Source organism: Ovis aries, chromosome 1, assembly GCF_016772045.2.
Source record: "Ovis aries strain OAR_USU_Benz2616 breed Rambouillet chromosome 1, ARS-UI_Ramb_v3.0, whole genome shotgun sequence".
Taxonomy (NCBI): Eukaryota; Metazoa; Chordata; class Mammalia; order Artiodactyla; family Bovidae; genus Ovis; species Ovis aries.
The window spans coordinates 178,588,979-178,613,556 of NC_056054.1; the positions used below are offsets into that span (position 1 = coordinate 178,588,979).

General features: G+C 36.7%; 2 protein-coding genes across 3 annotated transcripts in view; one reads left to right on the forward strand and one right to left on the reverse strand.

Annotated features, from left to right (window-relative positions):
• The window catches only part of LOC101122319 (cell surface glycoprotein CD200 receptor 1), a 41,986-nt gene extending 17,819 nt beyond the window's left edge, over positions 1–24,167 (reverse strand). The window contains exons 1-2 of one of the 2 annotated variants that reach the window (XM_004002922.5): positions 23,849–24,167; positions 2,314–2,394 (exon numbers count right to left, since the gene is read on the reverse strand). In XM_004002922.5, coding sequence (XP_004002971.2) covers positions 2,314–2,394; positions 23,849–23,915 — 148 coding nt within the window. In that variant the 5' untranslated portion in view covers positions 23,916–24,167. Of the gene's footprint in view, positions 1–2,313; positions 2,395–16,985; positions 17,040–23,848 lie in introns of those variants that run through there. The other variant, XM_060417677.1, reaches the window with a different exon arrangement.
• LOC105616896 (nucleosome assembly protein 1-like 1) lies at positions 3,717–5,093 on the forward strand. Its single transcript, XM_012190529.5, has one exon. It carries the CDS (start codon positions 3,884–3,886, stop codon positions 4,979–4,981), a length of 1,098 nt encoding a protein of 365 aa, XP_012045919.2. The 5' UTR covers positions 3,717–3,883; the 3' UTR covers positions 4,982–5,093.
• Positions 24,168–24,578: the final 411 nt, after the last annotated feature.

Consider the following 24,578-nt stretch of genomic DNA (forward strand, 5'->3'; position numbering starts at 1 on the left):
CCTACAACTAAGCAACATTCACTGTCTAAAGGAAAATACCTTGGGAAGAAAATCAGTCAATTATTCCTGCAATTTCTCATACCAGAGATAAAACCCACAAGTTGTAGCGTACTCTTAAGTGTGCTAAAATTATCTTTTTCAGAAAAGAAAAATATTATGCTTGTTTTCAGAAGTAGTCCTATGATCATTTTTATAACACTGGATACATCTTTTAAACTTAGTTAATTGCTAATATGAGTCATTCAGTTTTATTATCTCCATTTGATATCTAGTTCCTATAGAATGCCAATTTCACGTCAAGTATCATGTCTTCAATGATAAAAGAAAGCATCTTTCTTACTCAGTCTTTCTTGAAGCTTTGTATATACCAAAGTAGTACAATAATCATTTAAAGGTTCTGATTAATGGTTCTATGATTTCTGTCTTCAATTTCTTCATATGAAACCAAATTTTCTTTTAAATTTAGAGAGATTATAGTTTTACATTAACATAAGACGTCTAATTCTTTCAGTATGTACGTATACAGACAGTCCTCAACTTGGGATAGTGTGATTTAGGACTTCTTTTTTTTTTTTTTTTTTACTGTACAATGGTGCAAAAGCCATATGCATTCAGTAGAAACTGTATTTTGAATTTTTGATTTTGATTGCTTTCTAGGATAGCAATAATACAGTATGGTATTCTCTTGTGATGCTGGGCAGGTGCAGTAAGCCACAGCTCCTAATCAGCTACACAATCACAAGGGCAAATAACTGATACAACTATTCTGTACCCATACAACTATTTTTTTCACTTTCAAAAGGTACAGTATTCAATAAATTACATGAGTTATCCAACATGTTAGTATGAGATAGGCTTTGTGTTAGATGATTTTGCTCAACTGTTTAAAGAAGGCTCAGCTAAGCTTTGATGTTAGGTTATTGTTGTTGTTCAGTCGCTAAGTCATGTTCAGTTCTTTGCAGTCCTATGGATTGCAGCATGCCAGGCTTCCTTGTCCTTCACTATCTCCCGGAGTTTGCTCAAATTCATGTCCATTGAGTGGGTGATGCCATCCAACTATCTTATCCTCTGTCGCCCTCTTTTCCTCCTGTTAGGTAGGGTAGGTGTATTTTGACTTATGATATTTCAACTTAGGATGAATTTATTGAGGCATAATGCCATCATAAGTGATGGAAGATCTGTATATAGACTGAATCATATGTGGACTGTGTTTAAAGACATATTTACAGTAGAAAAGTAATTTAGTTATTCATTATATTAGTTTCCTAGAACTGTCTTAATATGTATCTACAAACTCGATCCCTTAAAACAACAGATATTTATTCTCTCACATTTCTGGAAGTCAGAAATATACCAAAGTGTTAGCACAACCATATTCCTTCCAAAGTCTCTAGTAAAGAATCCTTTCTTTGTTTCTTCCAGGTTTGAGTGGCTACCAGAAATCCTATGTGTTCCTTAGTTTGTAGGTGTATCATTTCAACCTCTGCCTCCATCTTTACATTGTATTTTCCCTTGTGTCTTCTCCTTTTCTTTTCTATGTCATTGGACATAGGGCCCACGTTAATCCAGGATGATCTCATCTGAAAGCTTTAGCTTAAATACATTTTCAAAGACGCTTTGTCCAAATGTACCCACATTTGTAGGTTCCTGGTGGACAGATCTTGAGGTGGAGGCACCATTTAACTCACTAAACTCAAGCACTATTCCCACCCCTCAGATTAATAATTTATATAGTCATTTTACTTATTTGAGTCTGCAGTTGACCTGAAATCTAATTTTTCTAAATAGTAAATAAGTATAATTAAAAAGGATATTTATTGAGTCCAAGAATACATTTTAAAAGCACTAGAATTATTTTTCCATGAAGTGCTCAATGTAAAATGTGTTACAAAAATAATATTTTAAAATATAAAGAAAAAGTTAACTATAATGAGAAACAAAAATTTGGGAGACAGTAGAGCTGGGCAAGGGCACACAGAAAGTAAATTAGTAACATCTGCTAAGGCCAATATTTTTAAGTTCTCTAGAGTAAACCTAGTAAAACTATGATTTAAAAATAGAATGAAAAAAATTGGTGCTGTGCCCTTGATTTACTTCATGATCACAGTCTTGAAATAAGTACTAAATAAGCACTGAAAATAATTTCAGAATGAAAAATTTACCAACATTTTAAAACATAAGCAGTATTTCATTTTGACAATTTTAGATAAAATAATCTATAAATAACTTAAGGCAATTTAAGATCTCAAAGTGTAAAAACTGTAAAAACATCAAGCACTTTTCTTAGAATTATTATTAAAAGATGAGCATTACCTGAACTGTGATTGCCATTGTCCATCTGCTGCGTTGAGTTGTTTGATGTTTTAGGACCTTCCATTTCTGCACTTAAGCATTCTGAAAAGACATGTGGGGTAAAGAAAGAAATATACATTAGCATTTCTCACTCCTGGAGAAAAATCACATTTTTTTTCACATTCTATGGGCCATTTTGGGATTGCAGTTGCCAATAAAAACATGAATTATGACAGGAAAGCAAACATCTCAGAAAAATTTATCCTGGTATGAACTTTTCACTTGATCTTCCTTCCTATTTGGCATACCCCTATTTTAGGCCCATAGGACCACTCACCACCCTCCTGTCTTATATTCAAGTCAAAGTATTTCTTCTTCTAGACTTAAATGCACTTAGTCTATCTCCAGTTGTGGAAAGGTGTTTTACTATGTTACAGACATTTCAGGCACCAGTGAGGAAGGAGTTTAGTACTGATGTGTTGACTGGATGCTGATATAGAACAACAAGTGAAAGTCGCTCAGTTGTGTCCAACTCTTTGCAACCCCATGGACTATACAGTCCATGGAATTCACCAGGCCAGAATACTGGAATGGGTAGCCTTTCCCTTCTCAGAGGATCTTCCCAGCCCAGGGTTCAAATCTCCCACCCACATTGCAGGAGGATTCTTTACCAGCTGAGCCATAGCAACAAAGGGGTATCCTAAACACTGTTGAAATCACATCACATAGACAAGTGTCTATTAAGTTCAAATTTTACAAGGCAAGCTCCAAATGAAAATTGTTAGTAAGCATTTTTTGAGTAGCAACTCCCGGCAAAGTACTCGCTAAGCACAGAAATATCATAATGAACAATACCCTTTTCTCTCTATGAGCCTGAGGTCCAGGCAAGAAATTAACTGTATAAGCAATGATAACATAAAGTTTTAGTTTGATGATAAATATATACATAATGTCCAGAAGTTTAAAAGATGTTTTTAACTCTAAAACAGCAAGGGTAAAGGATTAGGAAGACTTGCTACAATAAATGATATTTGAGCTGGATCTTAGATGAGGAGTTTTCTAGGAAAATAAAAAGAAGAAAATTGCACACAAAGAATGGCATTTAGAAGGCATGAAGCCATTTGGAGGTTTCGAAGAACTACACATGGTTGGGTATTGCCATTATATGAGAAAAACTGGATATAGGATTAGAACTGAGGCTGGATACTGGCAGGCTCTAACTGTGGTAGGCTCTAATTGTGGAAGGCATAAAACTCAAAGTATTTACAAAGAAATAATACACTTCTAGTGCATCTACAGTATCTGAACAACAAAGAGAAACATTTTAGGATAAAATTCAATGCACAGTGAGTTTTTTGGAGAAATTTTGAATATACTACCCACTCCCTTTTAACTACTATTTACTTTAATAGAACATTGTTTTAGCTTTTTTAGCGCCATCTGCTCGCGGCGCCGCCTCCTACTCCTCCCGCCGCCGCCCTGAGTCACTGCCTGCGCAGCGCGGGCCGCTCGGCTCCCCGCGCTAGCCACCGGAGAGCTGAGCTGGAAAACGAAATTTGTCATTTTAGAAAATACTTGGCATTTGTACAACATGGCAGACATCGACAACAAAGAACAGTCTGAACTTGATCAAGATTTGGATGATGTTGAAGAAGTAGAAACTGGTGAAGAAACAAAAATCAAAGCGCGTCAGCTGACTGTTCAGATGATGCAAAATCCTCAGATTCTTGCAGCCCTTCAAGAAAGACTTGATGGTCTGGTAGAAACACCAACAGGATACATTGAAAGCTTGCCTAGGGTAGTTAAAAGACGAGTGAATGCTCTCAAAAACCTTCAAGTTAAATGTGCACAGATAGAAGCCAAATTCTATGAGGAAGTTCATGATCTTGAAAGAAAGTATGCTGTTCTTTATCAGCCTCTGTTTGATAAGCGATTTGAGATCATTAATGCCATTTATGAACCTACAGAAGAAGAATGTGAATGGAAACCAGATGAGGAAGATGAAATTTCGGAGGAGCTGAAAGAAAAGGCCAAGATTGAAGATGAGAAAAAGGATGAAGAAAAAGAAGATCCCAAGGGAATTGCTGAGTTTTGGCTGACCCTTTTTAAGAATGTCGACTTGCTCAGTGATATGGTTCAGGAACATGATGAGCCTATTCTGAAGCACTTGAAAGATATTAAAGTGGAGTTCTCAGATGCTAGTCAACCTATGAGTTTTGTCTTAGAATTTCACTTTGAACCCAATGAATATTTCACAAATGAAGTGTTGACAAAGACATATAGGATGAGATCAGAACCAGATGATTCTGATCCCTTTTCTTTTGATGGACCAGAAATTATGGGTTGTACAGGGTGCCAGATAGATTGGAAAAAAGGGAAGAATGTCACTTTGAAAACGATTAAGAAGAAGCAGAAACACAAGGGACGTGGGACAGTTCGTACTGTGACCAAAACAGTTTCTAATGACTTTTTCTTTAATTTTTTTGCCCCTCCTGAAGTTCCTGAGAGTGGAGATCTGGATGATGATTCTGAAGCTATCCTCGCTGCAGACTTTGAAATTGGTCACTTTTTACGTGAGCGTATAATCCCAAGATCAGTGTTATACTTTACTGGAGAAGCTATTGAAGATGATGATGATGATTATGATGAAGAAGGGGAAGAAGCAGATGAGGTAATGTTTACCAAATGAGCAAATAATTCTCTGTTTAACACGTTGAGAAGCAAATTGAGTGACTCATGTATTCCATTGGTATATTCATTATTCCATGATATGGGATAAAAACGTTTTGGTTTTTTTTTTTTTTGGAAAAACATGGTTTTAGAATTCTACATCCAAGCAATGTATGTATGAGGTTTCAATAAATCAACTGCAAAACTCAAAAAAAAAATCGTTTTAAAATAAGTTTTGAACACTTATATTAGGAATAGATTTTTGCTAATTTGCATGTTATTTATTTCAGTCTCTCCATGTTGACAGGTGATATCATCCTCATTTTACAGATAAAAAAATTTAGACTCACCTTGATACAGCAATTTGGCCACAGTAACCCAGCTTGGGTTTAGCTGGTGGCTCAGATGGTAAAGAATCCGCCTGCAATGTGGGAGACCTGGGTTTGATCCCTGGGTTGGGAAGATTGCCTGGAGAAGGGAATGGCTACGCACTCCAGTATTCTTGCCTGGAGGATCCCATGGACAGAGAAGCCTGGTGGGCTACAGTCTCCTGTATTGGCAGGAGGGTTCTTTACCACTAGCCTCACCTGGGAAGCCCAAAATTAACCAAATTAAGAGAGCTGGAGAAGCAAGTCCCAGCCATGTTTCTGTAGAAACAACGAGAGACAAAAGTCTAAAAGAGCACATCAACAGCAAGTCCACAGAATCAGGACTATTATAAAGGCACATGGGCACAAGCATTATGATTCTGGATCTGAATAGGAATAGCCAAGCTAAGGAAGAAGATTTGAGACATTTGCCAAAATTCATGGGCCAAACACACCACTCCCTCACTAGATTGTAAACTCCAGGAGGGAAATGGATTTTCATCTAGGGTTTTCATTCTTCATCCTCAGTGCTTAAAAGAGTGGTTTGCACAGTTCGCTGGCATGCAGCTGGCTCAAACTGGTTTAAAAATTAAGGTCAACACAACCCTATAGTTATGGACAGTTCACAGAAAAAGAAGTATACATGTCTCCTAGTCATTTAGAAAGAAGCTCAACATCATTTATGGTAAAAGAAATAAAAAATAAAACTACTCAGAAATGCTATTTCTCATTTATAAGATCGTCAAAACCAAAAAATTGGAGAATATTCTCTGCAAAACAGTAGAGAAATAGGCATGTCAATATACTGCTGGTGGGAATGTAAAATGTTACCACTTCAGTAATGGAAAATTTGACAATAGCAGTTACATAAGCATTTTCCTTTTGACCCAGTCATATCACTTCCCAGAAACTATCCCAAAGCTATACAGGCAACAGTTGAAATATATTAATATATATACAGAAGACAGGTCATTACTACACTGTAATAGCAAGACTTCTAGAAATAATCCAAATCATAGGGAACTAGTTTTCTAAGTTATAGAACATCCCCAAAATGAAGTACAATGAAACCCTTAAAATGAATGAGGAATATCTTTATAAACTAGATATGGAGTGATCTCCAGGGCATATTGTTACATAAAAGAAGTAGGACAGATAAAACTATATATAGTGTCAAATTTTGTGATATACAGCTACACTAAAGCAATGCTTACAGAAAAAATAATAGCTTTAAATACTAATAACAAAGCAGGAATTACCTAAAATCCACCTTAAAAAGTTCAAAACAAAATATAAAGATGAAAATAATAAAAGGAAGAGCAGAAATCAACAAAACAGAAAACAAGTAATGCAAAAATTAACAAAATTAAAAGCTGGTTCTTCAGGAGTTTCCTGCTGGTCCAATGGTTAGAACTCAGCACTTTGACTAGAGAAGTTCAGATTCATTTCTGGTCAGGGAACTAATATCCTACAAGCCACAGCACAGCTAAAACAACAATAGTATGTGAAGAACTTTTATAATTCAATTATTTTAAAAAGCAATTAAAAAGAACAGGCAAGTGACTTGAACAGACACTTTACCAAAAAAAAAAGATATTCAGATTACCAATAAATACACAAAAAAGATGTTTAATATTAGTAATTACAGAGGAAATGCAGATTTAAATCACAGTGAGATGATGATTATGCACCTATTATTATGGCTAAAGTTAAAAAGACTGATAATATATGTTGGCACAAGTGTACAACAACTGAAACTTTCACACATTATTAGTGGGAATATAAAAAAGTATAACTGCACTAGAAAATGTATGGTAGTTTTTTCCAAAAGTCAAACACATGCCCACATAACCTTACCATTTCAATCCTAAGTATTTACCGAAGAGAAATAAAAATATATGTCCACACAAAGACTTGTGCATGAATGTTCATAGAAGATTTATTCACAATAACCAAAAGCTAGAAATAACCCAAATGCCAATCGGCAGATAGCTAAGTTATCTGTATAATGGAATACTATTCAGCAGTGAAAAGGAACACACACGAATTGATGAATCTCAAAAGTCATTCCTTTGAGTGAAATAAGGTAGACACAAAAGAGTACATATTAGACACCACAAAAAGAGTAAACTAATATAAAATGCTAACTAATCTATGGTGACAAATGGCAGATCATTTGTTGCCCACAGATGATGGGTGTAAAGACAAGGGAGGGCTACTAGTATACAGGAAGGAATATTTTGGGAATGGTGGAAATGTTTTTTATCTTGTTTGTGATAGTAATTACAGAAATATACTACTGTCAAACCTCACCAAATTGTAACTTTTACATGTGCCCAGTTAATTATATATAAATTATCCCTCATTTTAATTTAAAAAAATGTCTGAAACATCAGGTTTTAACACACGTAATATTAGAACATGCATCTACACAAATAAACATAAGAGAAAATACAAATGAAAACCCCTTGGCAATGGAAATAATGTTTAAAAAAACCTTTTCCATCTAAGTCAAAATCACCAGTAGAAGTAAGATTGTTTTGTGATTTGACTACTAATGAAACCTCTTAGTCACTTTGAGCACTCGCTTTGAGTTTCCTTTCCCAAATCATCATTGTCATATGCCTGAGCAAGTATATACCACCCACACAGTAGACACTGTATAGGCATGACTATGCAAACACATACTCCAAAGCCTTCCTCCAGCAAGTGAAAAAGGCTCTCAGAAACTGCACATGGTTTTCTTGTGTGATTTAATAGATTTTATCTATGCAAAACCCTGTGCTTTGCTGGGCTGTACTGACTAAAAAAGTTAGAAATAGGCATTTCTAATATTTCACAATTCCTAGTAAAATCCCTGATTTAGTAACTGTTTATTAACCAAAGTAGAACATATATTATGCCATAATTAGTTGATATACTGGCTTAAATTATTATTTCTAATATATGCAGATGAGAAACAAAAATTAAAGATTTTCTGCTCTTTCATTCATTTGTAAGGTTTTGGGAGAAAACAAACAAGCAGTAAGGAGCCTGAGCAAATGAATTTAAGCTGAAAGAATCCTAAAATTGAAGCAAAACTATAGCCTAAAATATTTGGCTATGCTCTAACAAAATGACCATATAGCTATAAAAGAAAATAATGTAGAAGAACTTTACTTTTACATTTTTTTTAATATTTCTCTCCAGAACTTGAGACTTCTATGCTAGTACTGACCTAATTAACAGTCATTTTTATGGTTTATTGTGGTATTTACATCTTTACTTGTCATCTTTGTTGTTGTTTAACATTTAATGAACTTACTATCAAAATACTTTTTAAAAAGAGGAACATAGAATACATTTAAATATATTCAACATATGTCAATACACTTAAATCTGTGCGAATATTCTGATATTTACACAGGGAGGACCAAATAATAGAATTATTGCATTTTTCATTTGGTGTTTCAAGCTTCTGACTTCAAAACTCGGCAAATTATCATAACAAATATAGAACTGGATCATTTTGAATAAAGCAATGTGGAAAATATGAGAGATTTGAGTTTTACTTCACTCTGCTTCTTTCCCAAATTACTTAAAATAATTAAATTTATATACTCTAGTTCTCCCCTCTGCAAAATGCACACTGTCATTCTTAATAAGTAAGGAATAGCTAGTGAAAGGTATCTGAAGAGCATTACAAACTGAGGTTTTAAAGCCAGTAAAAAGGAAACTACGTTTCTCCTAAAGATTCAAGCTTCATTTTAAATAAATGCAACTCTGAGACCAAGATCTTAATCACACAAAGGCCCGGAAATCAAAATCACACTGTCAGAACAACCTTATTCAGCTATACTGAGCACATAGCCTTTTCTAATCACCAGTATGGTAAAGTCAATATAGTACAGAAAGCTTTATCATAACTCTCTGGCTTCAGAAAGCTTAAAATATCAACCTTAACATTTTAGTTAGTATGTTTGTACTGTGTTTTATAAAACTGTATGTTGTGGATATTGGTTAGACATACAAGTATTATTTCCCAACAGTTTTTAGAGTTATGAATGGATTCAAACAAGAAGAGACCTTGAATTGTCTCCTTTTTTTTAGAGGTTCTGAAAATAAGATGAATCGTCACCCAAATAGTCTAATTATATTTCTTTTTCTAATGCAATAATTTTCACATTGGGAACTAGTGGAAATCCATGATAGTCAGCCAGAAAATCCATAAACTTTGTAACTTTGGGAGAAGTTTTACAATAATGTATAATTTTATTTCTGATATATAATTTAAAAGTACTACCACTCTATAGGAATAATTGAAAGCGTAGCCAGTTTTCCCCCGGATTTTGTTATTTTCTAAATGGCAAACAGTAATGGTCGGAATGGGCTTTCCAAGTGGCTCAATGGTAAAGAGTCTGCCTGCAGTGCAGGAGGCACAAGAGATGTGGGTTTCGTCTCTGGGTTGGGAAGTTCTCCTGGAGTAGGAAATGGCAACCCTCTCCAGTATTCTTGCCTGGAGAATTCCATAGACAGAAGAGCCTGGCAGTCTACAGTCCATGGAGTCACAAGAGTCAGATACGCCTTAGAGACTAAACAAAACAACGGTTGGAATAACAGACTCATGTGATTTTTTTTCTCTACTAAAGCTACAAGAAGAGTAATGCAGTAATTTTATGAGAAATATTGGAAGTAAAGGAAATGAGCTTTTTTTTATGCCTCCTAAGATGATGATCAGTCTTTTGCTAGTAGTTTTCACTGAGACGGTATCTGAGTGATCACCTATCACATGTATTAGAGCTTTCAGACTGGTGGAGGGAAGCTGGAAGCTGCATTAATAATATTTATTTATTCAGTTACAATAGCTAGGCCTTAATAAATGCCTGTATCATGGAGCTTTCAATCTAATAGGAATAATACACAGTAACCAAATAATCAAGCATATGAAACTGTAATAGCAATAAGTGAAAAGTATATAAAATGTACCTTGAGTAACTTATGCTAGTACTGAGGTGATAGGCAGCCTCTAAGATGGTCCCTACTTTCTTGGCAGTTGTGTCTTTATAAAATCCCCTCCTCTTGCATGTGGGCTGGATTTAGTAACTCACTTCTAACAAATACGATACAGCAGAAATGATAGAATGTCACTGCCAAGATTAAGTTATAAAAAGACTATGGCTTACCCTCATGGTTTCTCTATCACTCATTCTTGGGTCACTGTGAGAGAATAAGTATTTGTCTGCGGGTAGTTTATTATGCAGCAAGAAGTAATTGATACAAGACCCAATGAACAAGACACTGATAATAAGAAAGAGAATGAGAAACAGAACGGTCCAAATAGAAGTACTGTTACATGCAGAGAATGTGTATCTGGAGGGAATTGGATCCAGTGAAAGACTGGAGCTAAAAAAAAAAAGTTTCAGCTTTTGCTATTAATCTAATCTTCCATACTGATTTCAGGATCTTTTTCCTAAGACAAGTGTATTTTCCTATGGAAGGAGAACAGAAAAGAAAAACAAAGGCTTGCCATTTGGGGACTATAAAATGAAATGTCTTTTAAAATGAAAACTATCTCCTTTATGTGTCTCATAGCTTTATATTTCAATTATCATGATCCTTGCTTCCAAAAAGGAAAGAAACTGAAATGTAAAATAAGAGATTTGGGCTTCCTTTGTGGCTCAGCTGGTAAAGAATCTGCCTGCAACATGGGAGACCTGGGTTCCATCTCTGGCTTGGGAAGATGGAATAACAATTCGATCTTTTGGGAAGATCGAATAACAATGTCAAAAACTAATCCTGGTAACACAATACATCTATTTTGTTTTCTTATACTTAATTTATGAACGTTATTTACATTTTAAAATACATTAACTTAGTAGCACACAACACCTAATTAACTGTTCAGTAAACAAAACATTGAGTAGAAACCCAAAGTTTTAGCAGAGACAAAAATAGAGAAAAGCACCACAATTAGAGTAACAAAGTCAACTAGCCTTTTGGCTAATGTTAAAATAAATAAATTTCCATTTATTACCTCTGTAATACTGCACAGATTACTCTCTGAAACAGTTGCTCTATCTACATTTATGGGAATTTAATATCTGATAGGAATAGGCATTCAAATTCATAAGGGGAAGAATGATTATATCATTGGTAAATGATACTGGGGGAACTAACTAGACACTTGGGAAAAAATATGGATAGGAAACAGTGCTAATAAAAACCATATTGCTGGGACTAATTTTTGTATATGTGGCAATAGTCACAAAGTCTGCATCATTTTAGTAGGACACGGTATTAATAAAAGTCATATTGTTGGGCTAACTTTTTTTCAGGCAATTACCATCACACAGTCCAAAACTAGGTAATGAAAACAAATTTGTTCCCTACTTATGGTAGATGTTGTACAAATGTGTATTGGTGATCACAAGGGTCAGTGTTTTTGGTGAACAGATAGTGAACATATACACATATCAGATACACAAAGATACAGGCATACCACATTTTATTGCGCTTCACTTTACTATGTTTTTTACAAATTGCAAGTTTATGGCAACCCTGTGTTGTGAGATGATGGTTAACATTTTTTAGTAGTAAAGTATTTTTTAATTAAGGTGTAGACATTGTTTTTTATACATAATGCTATTGTACAGTTACACACTACAGTATAGTGTTGTTATTTAGCCTCTCAGTTGTGTCCAACTCTTCTGTGACCTCTATGGACTGTAGCCTGCCAGGATCCTCTGTCCGTGGGATTTCCCAGGCAAGAATGTTGGAGTAGGGTACCATTCCCTTCTTCAGGAGATCTTTCTAACCCAGGGATCAAACCCACAATGCTTATGTCTCCTGCATTACCGGTAGATTCTTTACTGACAAGCCAGCAGGGAAGTCACAGTATAGTGGAGACATAACTGTTTTCTTTAGACAGAACTTTTACATGCACTGGGAAACCAAAAATTTGTGTGTCTCAGTTTATTGTGATACTCACTTTATTGTGGTGGTCTGGAACCAAACCCACAATATCTCCAATATATGCCTTATATTCTAGGATATTAATGCTGGTATAGTTTTTAATTCTTAGAAAAAAACAGAAAGTTGGTCTGTAGGGGCCAATTAAATAAGTTATGAAGTAATATCAATGAAAGAGCTTTGGAAACTGTAAAATTATAATTATGATATAATTTTTTGAATGTTTGTCAAATTCAGACATAGTATTAAGTATTAAGTATATCTCATTTAACTCAATCCTCCCAGCAACCCTAGGTACCATCTCAGGGGGTTTGGGTAAAATCTCCCAATTTAAAAATATTGGCAGCTAATTCAAAATTTTAAAAATATTACATGAGCCAGTCAAAAGTGTCTCTAAGCCAGATCCAGCCCATGGACTGCCACATCACTGTATTTGATGTGGAAATTAAAGACAAGGCCAAAATGAGAGTCTTGAAACATTTAAAATTAGGGATCTAATAAAGGAAGTAAAGTTAGCAGAAACAATGAAGAAAAGTAGAAGGTAAATGCAAGGTCTTGAAGCCAGGGAAAGAGAAGTTTTCAAGACACAAATAATCAAGGCCAACTCATAGATGAAAAATGTTAAAGTAAGAAGTAAGAGACATTGTGATTTGCTAACGAAATTCACAGAGACCATTAAGAGCAGTAAGAGAGTAGTGTTAGTACAGAGGGAATGGAGAACAATGGCAAGGGCCCAAGCAGAAGCAACTGTCAACAACTGTAGACTTGCTCTTTCAAGAATTTTTATCCTGAAAGTATCAGAGAACGAGACAGTAACTCTATCCTTTCATGTCAAACCTGAAAGGGAGAGATGGGGCAAAGTCTGAAACTAGAAGGGCTGAGTGGGTATTTGAGTCGTACAGCATATTTGTAGACAGAGGGAGCACTAGCAGTCACAAGAATGAAGGAGGCTAACTGGCATGCAGGATCCTAGAGGTTGTGGGAGGAGATGAGACAAGTGCAAAATGAAGGTTTGCTTTTGAAGAGACTGACACTTGGTTCCTCAGAGAGAAGCATAAAGGGCAAGAGTGGTTGCAGATACCAGAGACATTTTGAAGAAGTTCAGGCTGACGAACATTTTCTGAGTATGCCTGGGCCTCCCGAGTGGTGCAGTGGTAAAGAATCCACCTGCCAATGCAGGAGACACGAGAGATGCAGGTTTGATTCCTGGGTCAGGAAGATCCCCTGGTGGAGGAAATGGCAACCCGCTCTAGTATTCTTGCCTGGGAAATCCCATGGACAGAGGAGCCTGGTGGGCTACAGTCCATGGCAGAACAAAGAGTCAGACCCGACTGGGAAACTGAGCAGACACAAACACGCAGGTTTACAAACACTTTCTGAGAATACCTACTCAGCGTCAGGTAGCTGTGCAGAGCTTTAGGAATAGTAGAATGAATAAGGCAAGGGGTTGGCTCTCAGAAACCTTAACATTTGGGGAAGTTAAATTCCACGGTGGATGGTGGGTAAATCTGAAGGTGAGCATCCAGTAGAGCTGGGACAACGGGGATAGTTTAGGTGATGAAGAAAGACCTGAAATGGTGTTCTTAATCATGGCTCCCATCAGAATCACCTGCAAAGATTTGTGAACGTCCAGATGCCCTGAAAGTTGCGTTTAAGTAGGCTTCAGACAGCATCACTGCACCTTTACTATTTTAGGCCCTGTGGGTGACTCTGTCTGGAAACTAACTTCAAATTATTGGCTCAGAACAACCTCTGAGTAACGTCTAAGAGAGAGTCAGTAAAGGGCAGATACAATGATTTTTTTTTTTTTTTGGAGAATGAAAACAACTAGATTTAATTATTTTGAGTCTACCACTCACTACTTACTACGTGAACATTTTTTCTTCCAAAAGTGTCAATATCACAAAAATAAATCATAAGACCAGATATTCTCAAATTATGTAACAGACAGCTCATGTGTACTCAGCCATGTTCCACTCTTTTCGACCCCATGGACTATAACCTACCAAGCTCCTCTGTCCATGGGATTTTCCAGACAAGAATACTGGAGTGGGTTGCCTTTCCTCCTCCAGGAGATCTTCCCAACCCAGGGATCGAAACTGCATGTCCTGCACTGCAGACAGATTCATAAACCACAGGAAAGATGGCATAGTATTCCATGGCAAAGTAATAAAATGTCAAGAACAAGGAAAAGAAATCACTAAGCAACTTAAAACTTTACGTGAGAAAACACTTTGAATACACTGAGGCTCCCCTCTGTTGACAGAAAAAAAAATCAGATTCTGCTTTCTCCTTTTAGCTGTGATCCTGTCTCTTTTCTTTGCTGCCAAACTTCTAGAATTAGTGGTGTGAGCCCACAGCCTCCATTTCCTATCCACCCACACCCTTCTCTAGGTTAGCAATCTTGTGGCTCCTATGTCCTTCCATTCGGGCCACAGTTTTGAAGGTTGCCAGGCCCTTTACAGTCAACCTTTAGGCCTTTCTTCAGTGCTTATGCTCCTGGACTGCTTGGCATATTTTGATGCTATTAACCATTTTCCTCTCCTGCAGCCATGAAATCAAAAGACGTTTGCTCTTTGGAAGAAAAGCTGTGACAAACCTAGACAGCATATTAAAGAGCAGAGACATTACTTTGCCAACAAATGTCTGTATAGTCAAGGCTATGGTTTTTCCCGTAGTCATGTATGGATGTGAGAGATGGACCATAAAGAAGGCTTAGCACCAAAGAATTGATGCTTTTGAACTGTGGTGTTGGAGAAGACTTTTGAGATCAAACCAGTCAGTCATAAAGGAAAGCAATCCTGAATATTCATTGGAAGGACTAATGCTGAAGCTCCAATACTTTGGCCACCTGATATGAAGAGCTAACTCATTAGAAAAGACCCTGATGCTGGGAAAGATCGAAGGCAGGAGGAGAAGGGGACGACAGAAGACAAAATGGTCGGATGGCATCACCAACTCAATGTACATAAGTTTGAGCAAACTCTGGGAGATGGTGGAGGACAGGGAAGCCTAGTGTGCTGCAGTCCACGGGGTCACGAAGAGTCAGACACAACTGAGCAACTGAACAACAACTAAAATCCCTTCCTTCCTTCACCTCTATCACCACCGTATGCTTCTCCCTATCTGTCTCCTTCTCCACAAGCCTGCTGTATCCTCAGGCACCTTTGTAACGGTATTTCCCCAGGTCTCACCTGCTCCTCTTTCACCATCCTCCCCACCTCCAGAACTTGACTTGGGCCTTGGCACAGTTGATTTCTCCTTGTTTTATCACTTCAGTCACAGTTTAGCTCCCTCGGCCTTCATACAAGCTATTTGACTTTCTGGAATATTCATCCCCTTAACTTTCCTTGCCTGGCTGTTTTCTGCTCTTCTTCATTTTAAACCTCACTTCCAAAGAGCAGTTTTTCCTGACCTGCAGAACAGATCAAGCTTACCAATTACACATTGCCATGTCACCCTATATGTCTCTTTACTCATTTCATTTTATGAAATTATTTGTGATGATTAATTTAACATCTACCTTTCCTAACAGATTCTAAGCTCTGTGAGAGCAAGATCTATGTATCTGCAACAGAACATTGTGTCTGACACATGGCAGACACCTCCTTACTTATTAATTGACAGAAAAAGCTAGTCGGTGTTGTGAGCCTTGACTTATTTTTCCTAAACAAGAAGCTCAGTCCTTATGCCACTGTTTCTCACCACTCAAATGCTTGCTGTTATTTCAAGTATATCACATCAAAAAATCATGGATTTTCCCACATATACTTGCCACATCTGTTTTCCGCTTTATTTTTTGTTGCTATGGAGGAGTTCCAAGCTCAGCTCATGCACTAAAAAGCTGAGTAATGTCCTTAAACATTTCTGGGCTTTATTTGCTCATGTATAAAGTGAAAGAATTTAATTTGAAGGTTTCTAAAATCCTTCCTGCCTGAAAGTTCAATACTTCTTAATACTGTCAGGCATCCCTTTTATTCCACAAATAAGGAAATTATGGTTTAAGGCAGGGGGGAGGGCAGCAAGTAAGTTCTTAAAGATGACATAGCTAGTGATTTAAATTATATCTCATTATAGATCTTCAAATTGAATACAGAGATTCATAAGAATCTAGAAAATGGGGGGAAGGGGAGTGAGATTTTTTTTTGAGAAAAATGAAAGGTAACAAAATAGTCAATGCATGGATGAAATTTAGAAAGCAAAAAGGCCACCTCATGCGAAGAACTGACTCACTGGAAAAGACCCTGATGCTGGGAGGGATTGGGGGCAGAAGGAGAAGGGGACGACTGAGGATGAGATGGTTGGATGGCATTACCGACTCGATGCACATGGGTCTGATTAAACTCTGAGAGTTGAAGATAGACAGGGAAGCCTGGCATGCTGCAATACATGGGGTCACAAAGAGCCAGACACAACTGAGCAACTGAACTGGACTGAACTGAACATTCAATTTCAACATCTAAGACAATACAGCCAACCAAATCAATATCAGTTCATAAAAACACAATGATATTTTAAAAATCACAATGATATTAAAAAGACAGATGAAGAAAGTTCCAGTTGGTTTATGGCCCTATAAGCTTCAACACAATAACAACCTCAAATTCTGACAAAATATAAAAGCTATCTGAAGCCACTGGAAAGTAGAAAAAGCAAGATTCTTGAGGGGTATCAATCCTTGAAAGAAGGAAAGGTCTCCATATTTACCACTTCTAGTCCCAGGAAATGCTGCAGTTGGCAGAACACTGGACAGCTAAAATTCTAAGAGAGAAAAAAAAAAAAACAACAGTTTTCTGAAGAACAAAAAGATAGATTTCGGGCAACCTTAGGCTCTTGAAATTGAGGGAGGCAGAAAGCAAGACTTCAAATTCCTTATATAAACTGTATGCACAGCTCTGGCTAATCCCAAACCCCACATAGCAGGGCACACTTCAACCAACCAACTAAAGGTAAAAGCACTGAGATTTAAAATATTGTCCAAAAGAGAGTTTTTAGTTTGAGTTCCACCAAGTTAAATGTTTTCTGAAAAAAAAAAATCAACAAAGTAATGTAACAGAATATAGTCTCTAAGATGTAATAGTCACAATATAAATAAATATATCCACTATGCAGAGAACCAGGAAATTGTGACCCATTTTTAGAAGGAAAACAAAAAAACATTACAGGGAGATCAACCTCAAATTGACCCAGATATTGCAATTATCAGACAAGTACCATAAAGTAGAGATTAAGCTATTCTCAGTGTATGAAAGAAAATAGGCTCACAATGAATGAAGAAACAGAAAAACCTCAACAGAAAGAAAAGAAACAAGTTACAAAATAAATGGAAACTATAAAATAGAAAAATATAAGATGACCTTAACAGAAGAATGGAAATGAGAGAAGAAATTGTTAGCCAACTTAAAAATATATCAATAGAAATTATCCAATCTAAAGAGCAGAGAGGGAAAAAAAAATAACTGGAAGAAAAAAAAACAAACCTATATTAGCCACAAAGGCCTTCAATGAAGTAGCAGAACTTCTAACATAGAAAGCTGGTAGGTAAATATTTGGAGAAAATAGTGATTAAAAATTTCCCTGAATTTACCAAGAAGCATAAATTTATAGATTCAACAATTTCAGTAATCCTCAAGCAGGATAAATATAAAAATAACCATATATAGACACATTATAAGTGGTGCAGACTGACAATAAAGAAAAAATCTTGAAAGTGGCCAGGAAAAAAACATGACACATTACAGTAAGAGGAACAGTGTTTTGAGCGTCTGCCAACTTTTCATCAGAAATGGTAAAACAACATTTTTAAAGTGGTGAAAGAAAAAAAAAGTCAACCAGAATTCTATATCCAACAAAAATATGCAAGAGTAAATATGCAAGAATGAAGCATATTCAGATAAAAGGAGACTAAGAGAACTCCTCGCCAGCAGGACTACACTACTAGTGAGGATAATAGATGTTATTTAGGTTGAAGGGAAATAGCACCACAGAGAAACTCAGAAATTCAGGAAGGAATGAAGCAGATTTGAAACAGCACCTATGGTGGAGATAGTATGTGTACCCAGAATCCTATTCTAGGAATGACTTTTTGCTCCTGCTGTTAGGAGCACGGTCAGCAGACGGCCTTCAGTTCCCACACCTTCAGAAATCATCTCAGTTGTCCCAAGCAAAGTCAGACTTTCCCCAGAGCAGTCCATATCTGTTGACTGATTTGGAGGAATAAGGCCCATAAGACATTCTGATTCAATGCAGAGCTCCTCTGGAGCCAGTCTAACTCCAGAAATTCACATGTAGTCAGATGAGGGTGTCGTGGTTGGGATTGCTGGACTTCTCCCTCTGATGCCTTGCACTATTTTCCAGCTGCTGCTTCCAAGAGTCCTCACTAATAAACTTTCTCTGCTCAAAACCCAACTTTTAAAGTTTATAACTATTTTTTAAAAAAAGCAATGGTTTGATTCTTAGGAGCAATTAGCATCACAGAGTACCAAGTCATTTTGTAACCACAGATCTGCTCCCTAATTCTATTTAGGAATTTTCAAATCTGTATTGATGACAACAAGGGGAAGAGGCAAAAGTATATCCATGGTTACTGCATCTTAATCACTGTACAGATTGATTTTTCAGATACAGCAGAAAACCAAATGACAACCAAGTTATTTTATTAACTAGCACCATTAACTGAAATACTCATGACTTTGTTGGAAGGGAATTTATCTACTGTGGAATTCTCTGATTTGTTCCCATTTCCTTATTTCTATCCTCAACCTATTAGCATCTCTACATATAACTTCTCATCTTAGTCTGCAATTTCAGAAGAGATTCTTTCCTCTTTTTTAAAGTGAAACATTCCATCTATACTACAGAGTGTCTCTTTCCCCACATCTTCTCAGATCTTATTCTCTGTTATAAAGAAGAAATAATTATAATTCCTAGGACCCAAATCCAAAAATCTCTAGAGCTTATTCTGTTATTTTTATCTCAATGGGTACTTTTTTGTGGGATCCTCCACCATGAATAATTCACGAAGCCTGGATTGTGCTGTACTTCCAAGTACCAATAGAGATTTTCATCCTGTGTGTTTGCCATCTCTAGATTGAATTTATTTTCCTCTGCAAAGAAACTTCCTTTCTTAGCCACCAATGACTCTCCGTGATACCATGGACCTTCCTAAAATGGAAGCTCAAGGGTAAGAAACCTTGCCCCTGCTTCAAAATAAAGCTTTACCAAGTGCCACTCCTACTCAATGAGATACTGCTGCCACATTTTTTCCAAAATATTATTTTATTATATTATTTCCTCCAAAAGTTACAGTTTCCAAGTTCCTTTTGTTTACTGATTAAGGATGCCTGAAATGCAGCCTTATTTCCTGAGATCATATAACAATCTCTGTTACATCAAGCTACAGTTCCTTCTATCCCTGAATCACCTGCCTTGAATCATGCTGCACACCTGCTCCTCCCAATTCCTATCTTTCTTTCCCCATCTATCCAAACCTATCATTCAAGGCCCTTCTCCTCCAGAAAGCCTTCAGTAACTCCAACATAATTTCAAGATTGACTGATTTAAAATGTTCTCCATGTGTTTCATTTTAGCTTGATCTCGCTCATGTAGGTGGCAAATAATTTTTAGGCCCTATTCTCTCTCTCTCTCTCTCTCACACACACACACATACATACACATTATATATGCAATCAATAACCTCTAACCAGATTGACAAACAAAGAGAAGACACACATTATCAGTATGAGGGGCAAAATAAGAGATTCTGCAGACACCAAAATCCGCAGATGCCAAAAGGATTTGTTGATGTTGTTCAGTCACTCAGTCATGTCCAACTCTTTGCGACCCCATGGACTGCAGCATGCCAGGCTTCCCCTCCTTCACTGTATCCCAGAGTTTGCCCAAACTCATGTCCATTGAATCGATGATGCCAACCATCTCACCTGCTCTATCAGCCTCTCCTTCTGCCTTCAATTTTTCACAGCCTCAGGGTCTTTTCTAATGAGTCAGCTCTTTGCATCAGGTGGCCAAAGTATCCAGGTTTCTCAGGAGGCAGGTAAGGTAGTCTGAAATTCCCATCTCTTTAAGAATTTTCCAGTTTGTTGTGATCCACACAGTTAAAGGCTTTAGCATAGTCAATGAAGCAGATGTTTTTCTGGAATTCCCTTGCTTTCTCTATGGTCCAACAAATATTGGCAATTTGATCTTTGTTTCCTCTGCCTTTTCTAAACCCAACTTGTCCATCTGGAAGTTCTCAGGTCATGTACTACCAAAGCCTAGCTTGCAGGATTTTGAGCATAACCTTATTAACATGCAAAATGAGCTCAACTGCATGGTAGTTTGAACATTCTTTGGCACTGCCTTTCTTTGGGATTGAAATGAAAACTGACCTTTTCCTGTAGCCACTGCTGAGTTTTCCAAATTTGCTGACATATTGAGAGCAGCACTTTAACAGCATCATCTTTTAGGATTTGAAATAGCTCAAATGGAATTCTATCACCTCCACTATCTTTGTTCATAGTAATTCTTCCTAAGGCCACTTGACTTCTGCACACTCAGGATGTCTGGGTCTAGGTGAGTGACCACACCATCATGGTTATCTGGGTCATTAAGACCTTTTTGTGCAGTTCTTTTTTGTGTGTATTCTTGCCACCTCTTTTTAATCTCTTCTGTTTCTGTTAGGTCCTTACTGTTTCTGTCCTTCATTGTGCCCATCATTGCATGAAATGATCCCTTGATGTCTCCCATTTTTTTGAAGAGATCTCTAGTCTTTCCCATTCTATTGTTTTCCTCTGTTTCTTTGCATTGTTCACATAAGAAGGTCTTCTTATCTCTCCTTGATATTCTCTGGAACTCTGCATTCAGTTGGGTGTTTCTTTCCTTTCTCCCTTGCTTTTCATTTCTCTTTTTTTCTCAGCTATTTGTAAAGCCTCCTCAGACAACCACTTTGCCTTTTTTGCATTTCTTTTTTCTTTAGAATGGTTTCAGTCACTGACTACTGTACAATGTTAGGAACCTCTGTCCATAGTTCTTCAGGCACTGTCCACCAGACATAATCCCTTGAATCTATTCATCACCTCCACTGTATAATCATAAGGGATTTGATTTATGTCATACCTGAATGACCTAGTGTTTTTCCCTACTGTCTTCAATTTAAGCCTGAATTTTGCAATAAGGAGCTGATGTTCTGAGCCATAGTCAGCTCCAGGTCTTGTTTTTGCTGACTGTACAGAGCTTTTCCATCTTTGGCTGCAAAGAATACAACCAATCTGATTTTGGTATTGACCATTTATTAATTGCTTAAGCATGGATGTTTAGAGGATACCACACCTAAAAATTACTATAATGTGTTAATTCATAGCTATTACAAATTAGAAAAGGAAGACAAGACTGAAATCAATGAGGACAAACACCTTCTTTTTCACATTGCCTTTAATCTCTTTTTCTATCTTTTGCAAACCTGCCAAAGCTGCCACTCAACCCTCCCTTGATTTTTATCTCCTCTTGTGACTGCCTGCCCCCTACTGGAAGATAATAATAAATGGTTAAAATTAGCCCAAAGAAGAAAAAAAAAAAGAGGATTTCTTCCAGTAACTCATAATCTAAATATTAGCGACTTTTATAAAAGAAAAGAGTCATTTTGACGGGGACATCAAAATATAATTTGAACACAAGAAAAAAATCTAGAAGACAATAGTATAAAATAAAAAGAAAGATGTGGCATGGAGTAAAGGGAGTTTGAGGGAAGGAGACTAGATATAGGACTAGAGAGCTTTTCTCTGCAATGGATCATTAGCATTGTTTTTATTTTTCCCTCTCAGACACTTTCTTAGTAAATCTTATCTATCAACTGCTACATTACTTTAATTTACAAGCAAATAAGTAAACAAAAAAGTAAATAATTTTTTAATGGCATGTTTTACAGTGAAGTTATCTCTCATTCTTCTTTGTGAGTTTGTCTTAACTAATAAAGTGAGATATTTCTGTTTAGCTGTATTAATAACAAAGCAGTATTAGTAATAAATACTCATGCCCCAAGGGCTTTGCATATCATTATTCTGAATTATTTCATGGTGAATTTATCATGCACAAAATATAATTTGCTTTTCCATATCTTTCTCTTAAATATTCTGATAACATTATAATTATAGAAGCACAAATTTCAGGGATTTGATATTGGTAGTATATCCTAGCTGCGGTTAGAAATAGTTTTAAAATCCAAACCTTTAAACCATCAAATTCAAAATTATTGATTATGTTTTAATCTTGATTTTTTTCTTTTACCCCAAAGTCACGTTGCAGCTTAACATAAATATCTCATTGTCTAGCTGACATTTCCTGCCAAACTGGGTCCTGTACAGGTTTCTATAAAAACTTTCTACAACAAGATCTCAACTACTGAAAGATTCAGATCATTTGATTTTTTTTTAAATGAGTAAATACTCCATTCAGTTTATAACTAAGCGTTGACTTAATGGTGCTTGTTAGCGAGAAGCATAAAGACTAAGTATTGAGGAAAACTGCCTATTCAGATGTTTAGTGTTGCTTACAAATGTATATTAGTACTAGGTATACCAGTGGTATAAACTTGGACAAATTTCAACTCTCTATACCTCAGTTTCTTTGTAAGGTGGAAAAATGTCTTCTGTGCCTACTTCGCTGGGTTGCTGTGCAGATCAAAGGAGAAAATTTATGTGAAAGCACTGCACAGAAAAGCTCAGTGATACAGCATAGTTACTTTACGTGTGCTCACCTACATGAGGAAAAGCAGATGTTTTCCTGGAAGACGGGTAGTATTTTAAAATCATTTATATGAGAAAAAATAATTTTTTTCTTTGAATTACTAAACTATGAAATTTAAAACCAAATGTTTCCTTGCAACTGCTCCCATCAACTAAAAGTGAAACCTGAAAACTCCCTCCTACATCAACTCCTACCAACCCTCTGTAGTGAAACCAGGACACCCCCACAACAGCCCCAATATCTCCACAACTCTTGCAGGAACCTAGATGTTGAAGAGTGTGTCTTCTAAGCCAGAAAGAGTCTCTGACAGCCCACACATATTAAAATAAATACAGACACAACACCAAACTTCTGAACATGTTATATTTTTAAAAGTGCCTGGTCATCGAAAGTGACAAGAGAACAATAAACTTTCCTCATTTATGCTGTTAACAGTACAGACATAAATAGATTGGGATTATTATTTAAGTTGTTTAAGAAGAGACGAAAATAATTCCGCTTTCATCAGATGACTTGGATTGCTACTAGAAAGTAATTTATTCTGCCTCACCCTACAAATGGGGGGGGGGATGAGGAAGTAGGCAGTGGGGTAAAGTATAGATATACGTGTAGTGTAGTAGGATAAAAAATAAAATAAGCAAGACAAAGGGGAAAATAAGAATAATAAAGTGAAGTAAATCTAGGAGGAAAGTCTCCCCTCTCCCATAACTCTGACTGTATTTGCTGTGCTCTGCCCCCATAAGAAAGGCAAAGAAAGCTCAGGAAAAGCTGTGACCAGGTTTCTCACCTGTCATTCTCCTGTCACCCTCCCAAAGAAAATTCAAACTCACCTGCAACTAAGAAGAGAGTCAAAATTAGTCGTAGCTGAAGATCAGAAGTTATCCAAGTGCGGGGCATTTCTGTTTCCTTATTTTCTGCCCTTCACTCAGCGCTGTACATCCACACAGGTGTAAAAGGAGCTGTGGACATGGTGAGGCTCTGTCTGATTGACTCTTCCGTACTGGGTCTTCTTAGCCCATTAGCAGCACAGCACTCCTTTCCTCCTAGCCCCTTCCTTCAACTCTGTGTGTTTCAGCCAGATTAGTAACTTGGAACAGAAGAAACTTCTCTGGAACTTGACACAGCAATAGATTTCCTGTATGAAGCACTGAAGCAAAGACAGAGGAAGCGGATTGATTGAGTTAATCTTTCAGCTCATTGGTCCTCCTCTCACTTCTGCTATACACAGATAAACTCTACAGTAAGGCACTGAATGTGCCCAACACAAGCTGATTTGTCTAAACTTGGTTTAAAAGGTAAAACAAGATATTTATCTATATTTGACCCATCCCTGTAAATTTCCCAGTCATCGTAACTTTTAAAAGTTATCTCCAGGTTGAAGAGGTGTACAGTCTTAGTAACCAAGCTTGAAATAAAAGATTTTTGCTTGAAAATTCTTGTGTGATTTCGGGAGTCACACACAACTCTTGAAGCATCATAAATGTATTACTTTCCTATTACTACTATAATAAGTTACCACAAACTGAGCGGCTTAAAACAACACAAATTAATCACCTTACA

What these genes read in the sequence shown, in the direction of transcription:
- LOC105616896 (XM_012190529.5), top strand. Translation starts at nt 3,884, where the DNA reads ATGGCAGACATCGACAACAAAGAACAGTCTGAACTTGATCAAGATTTG.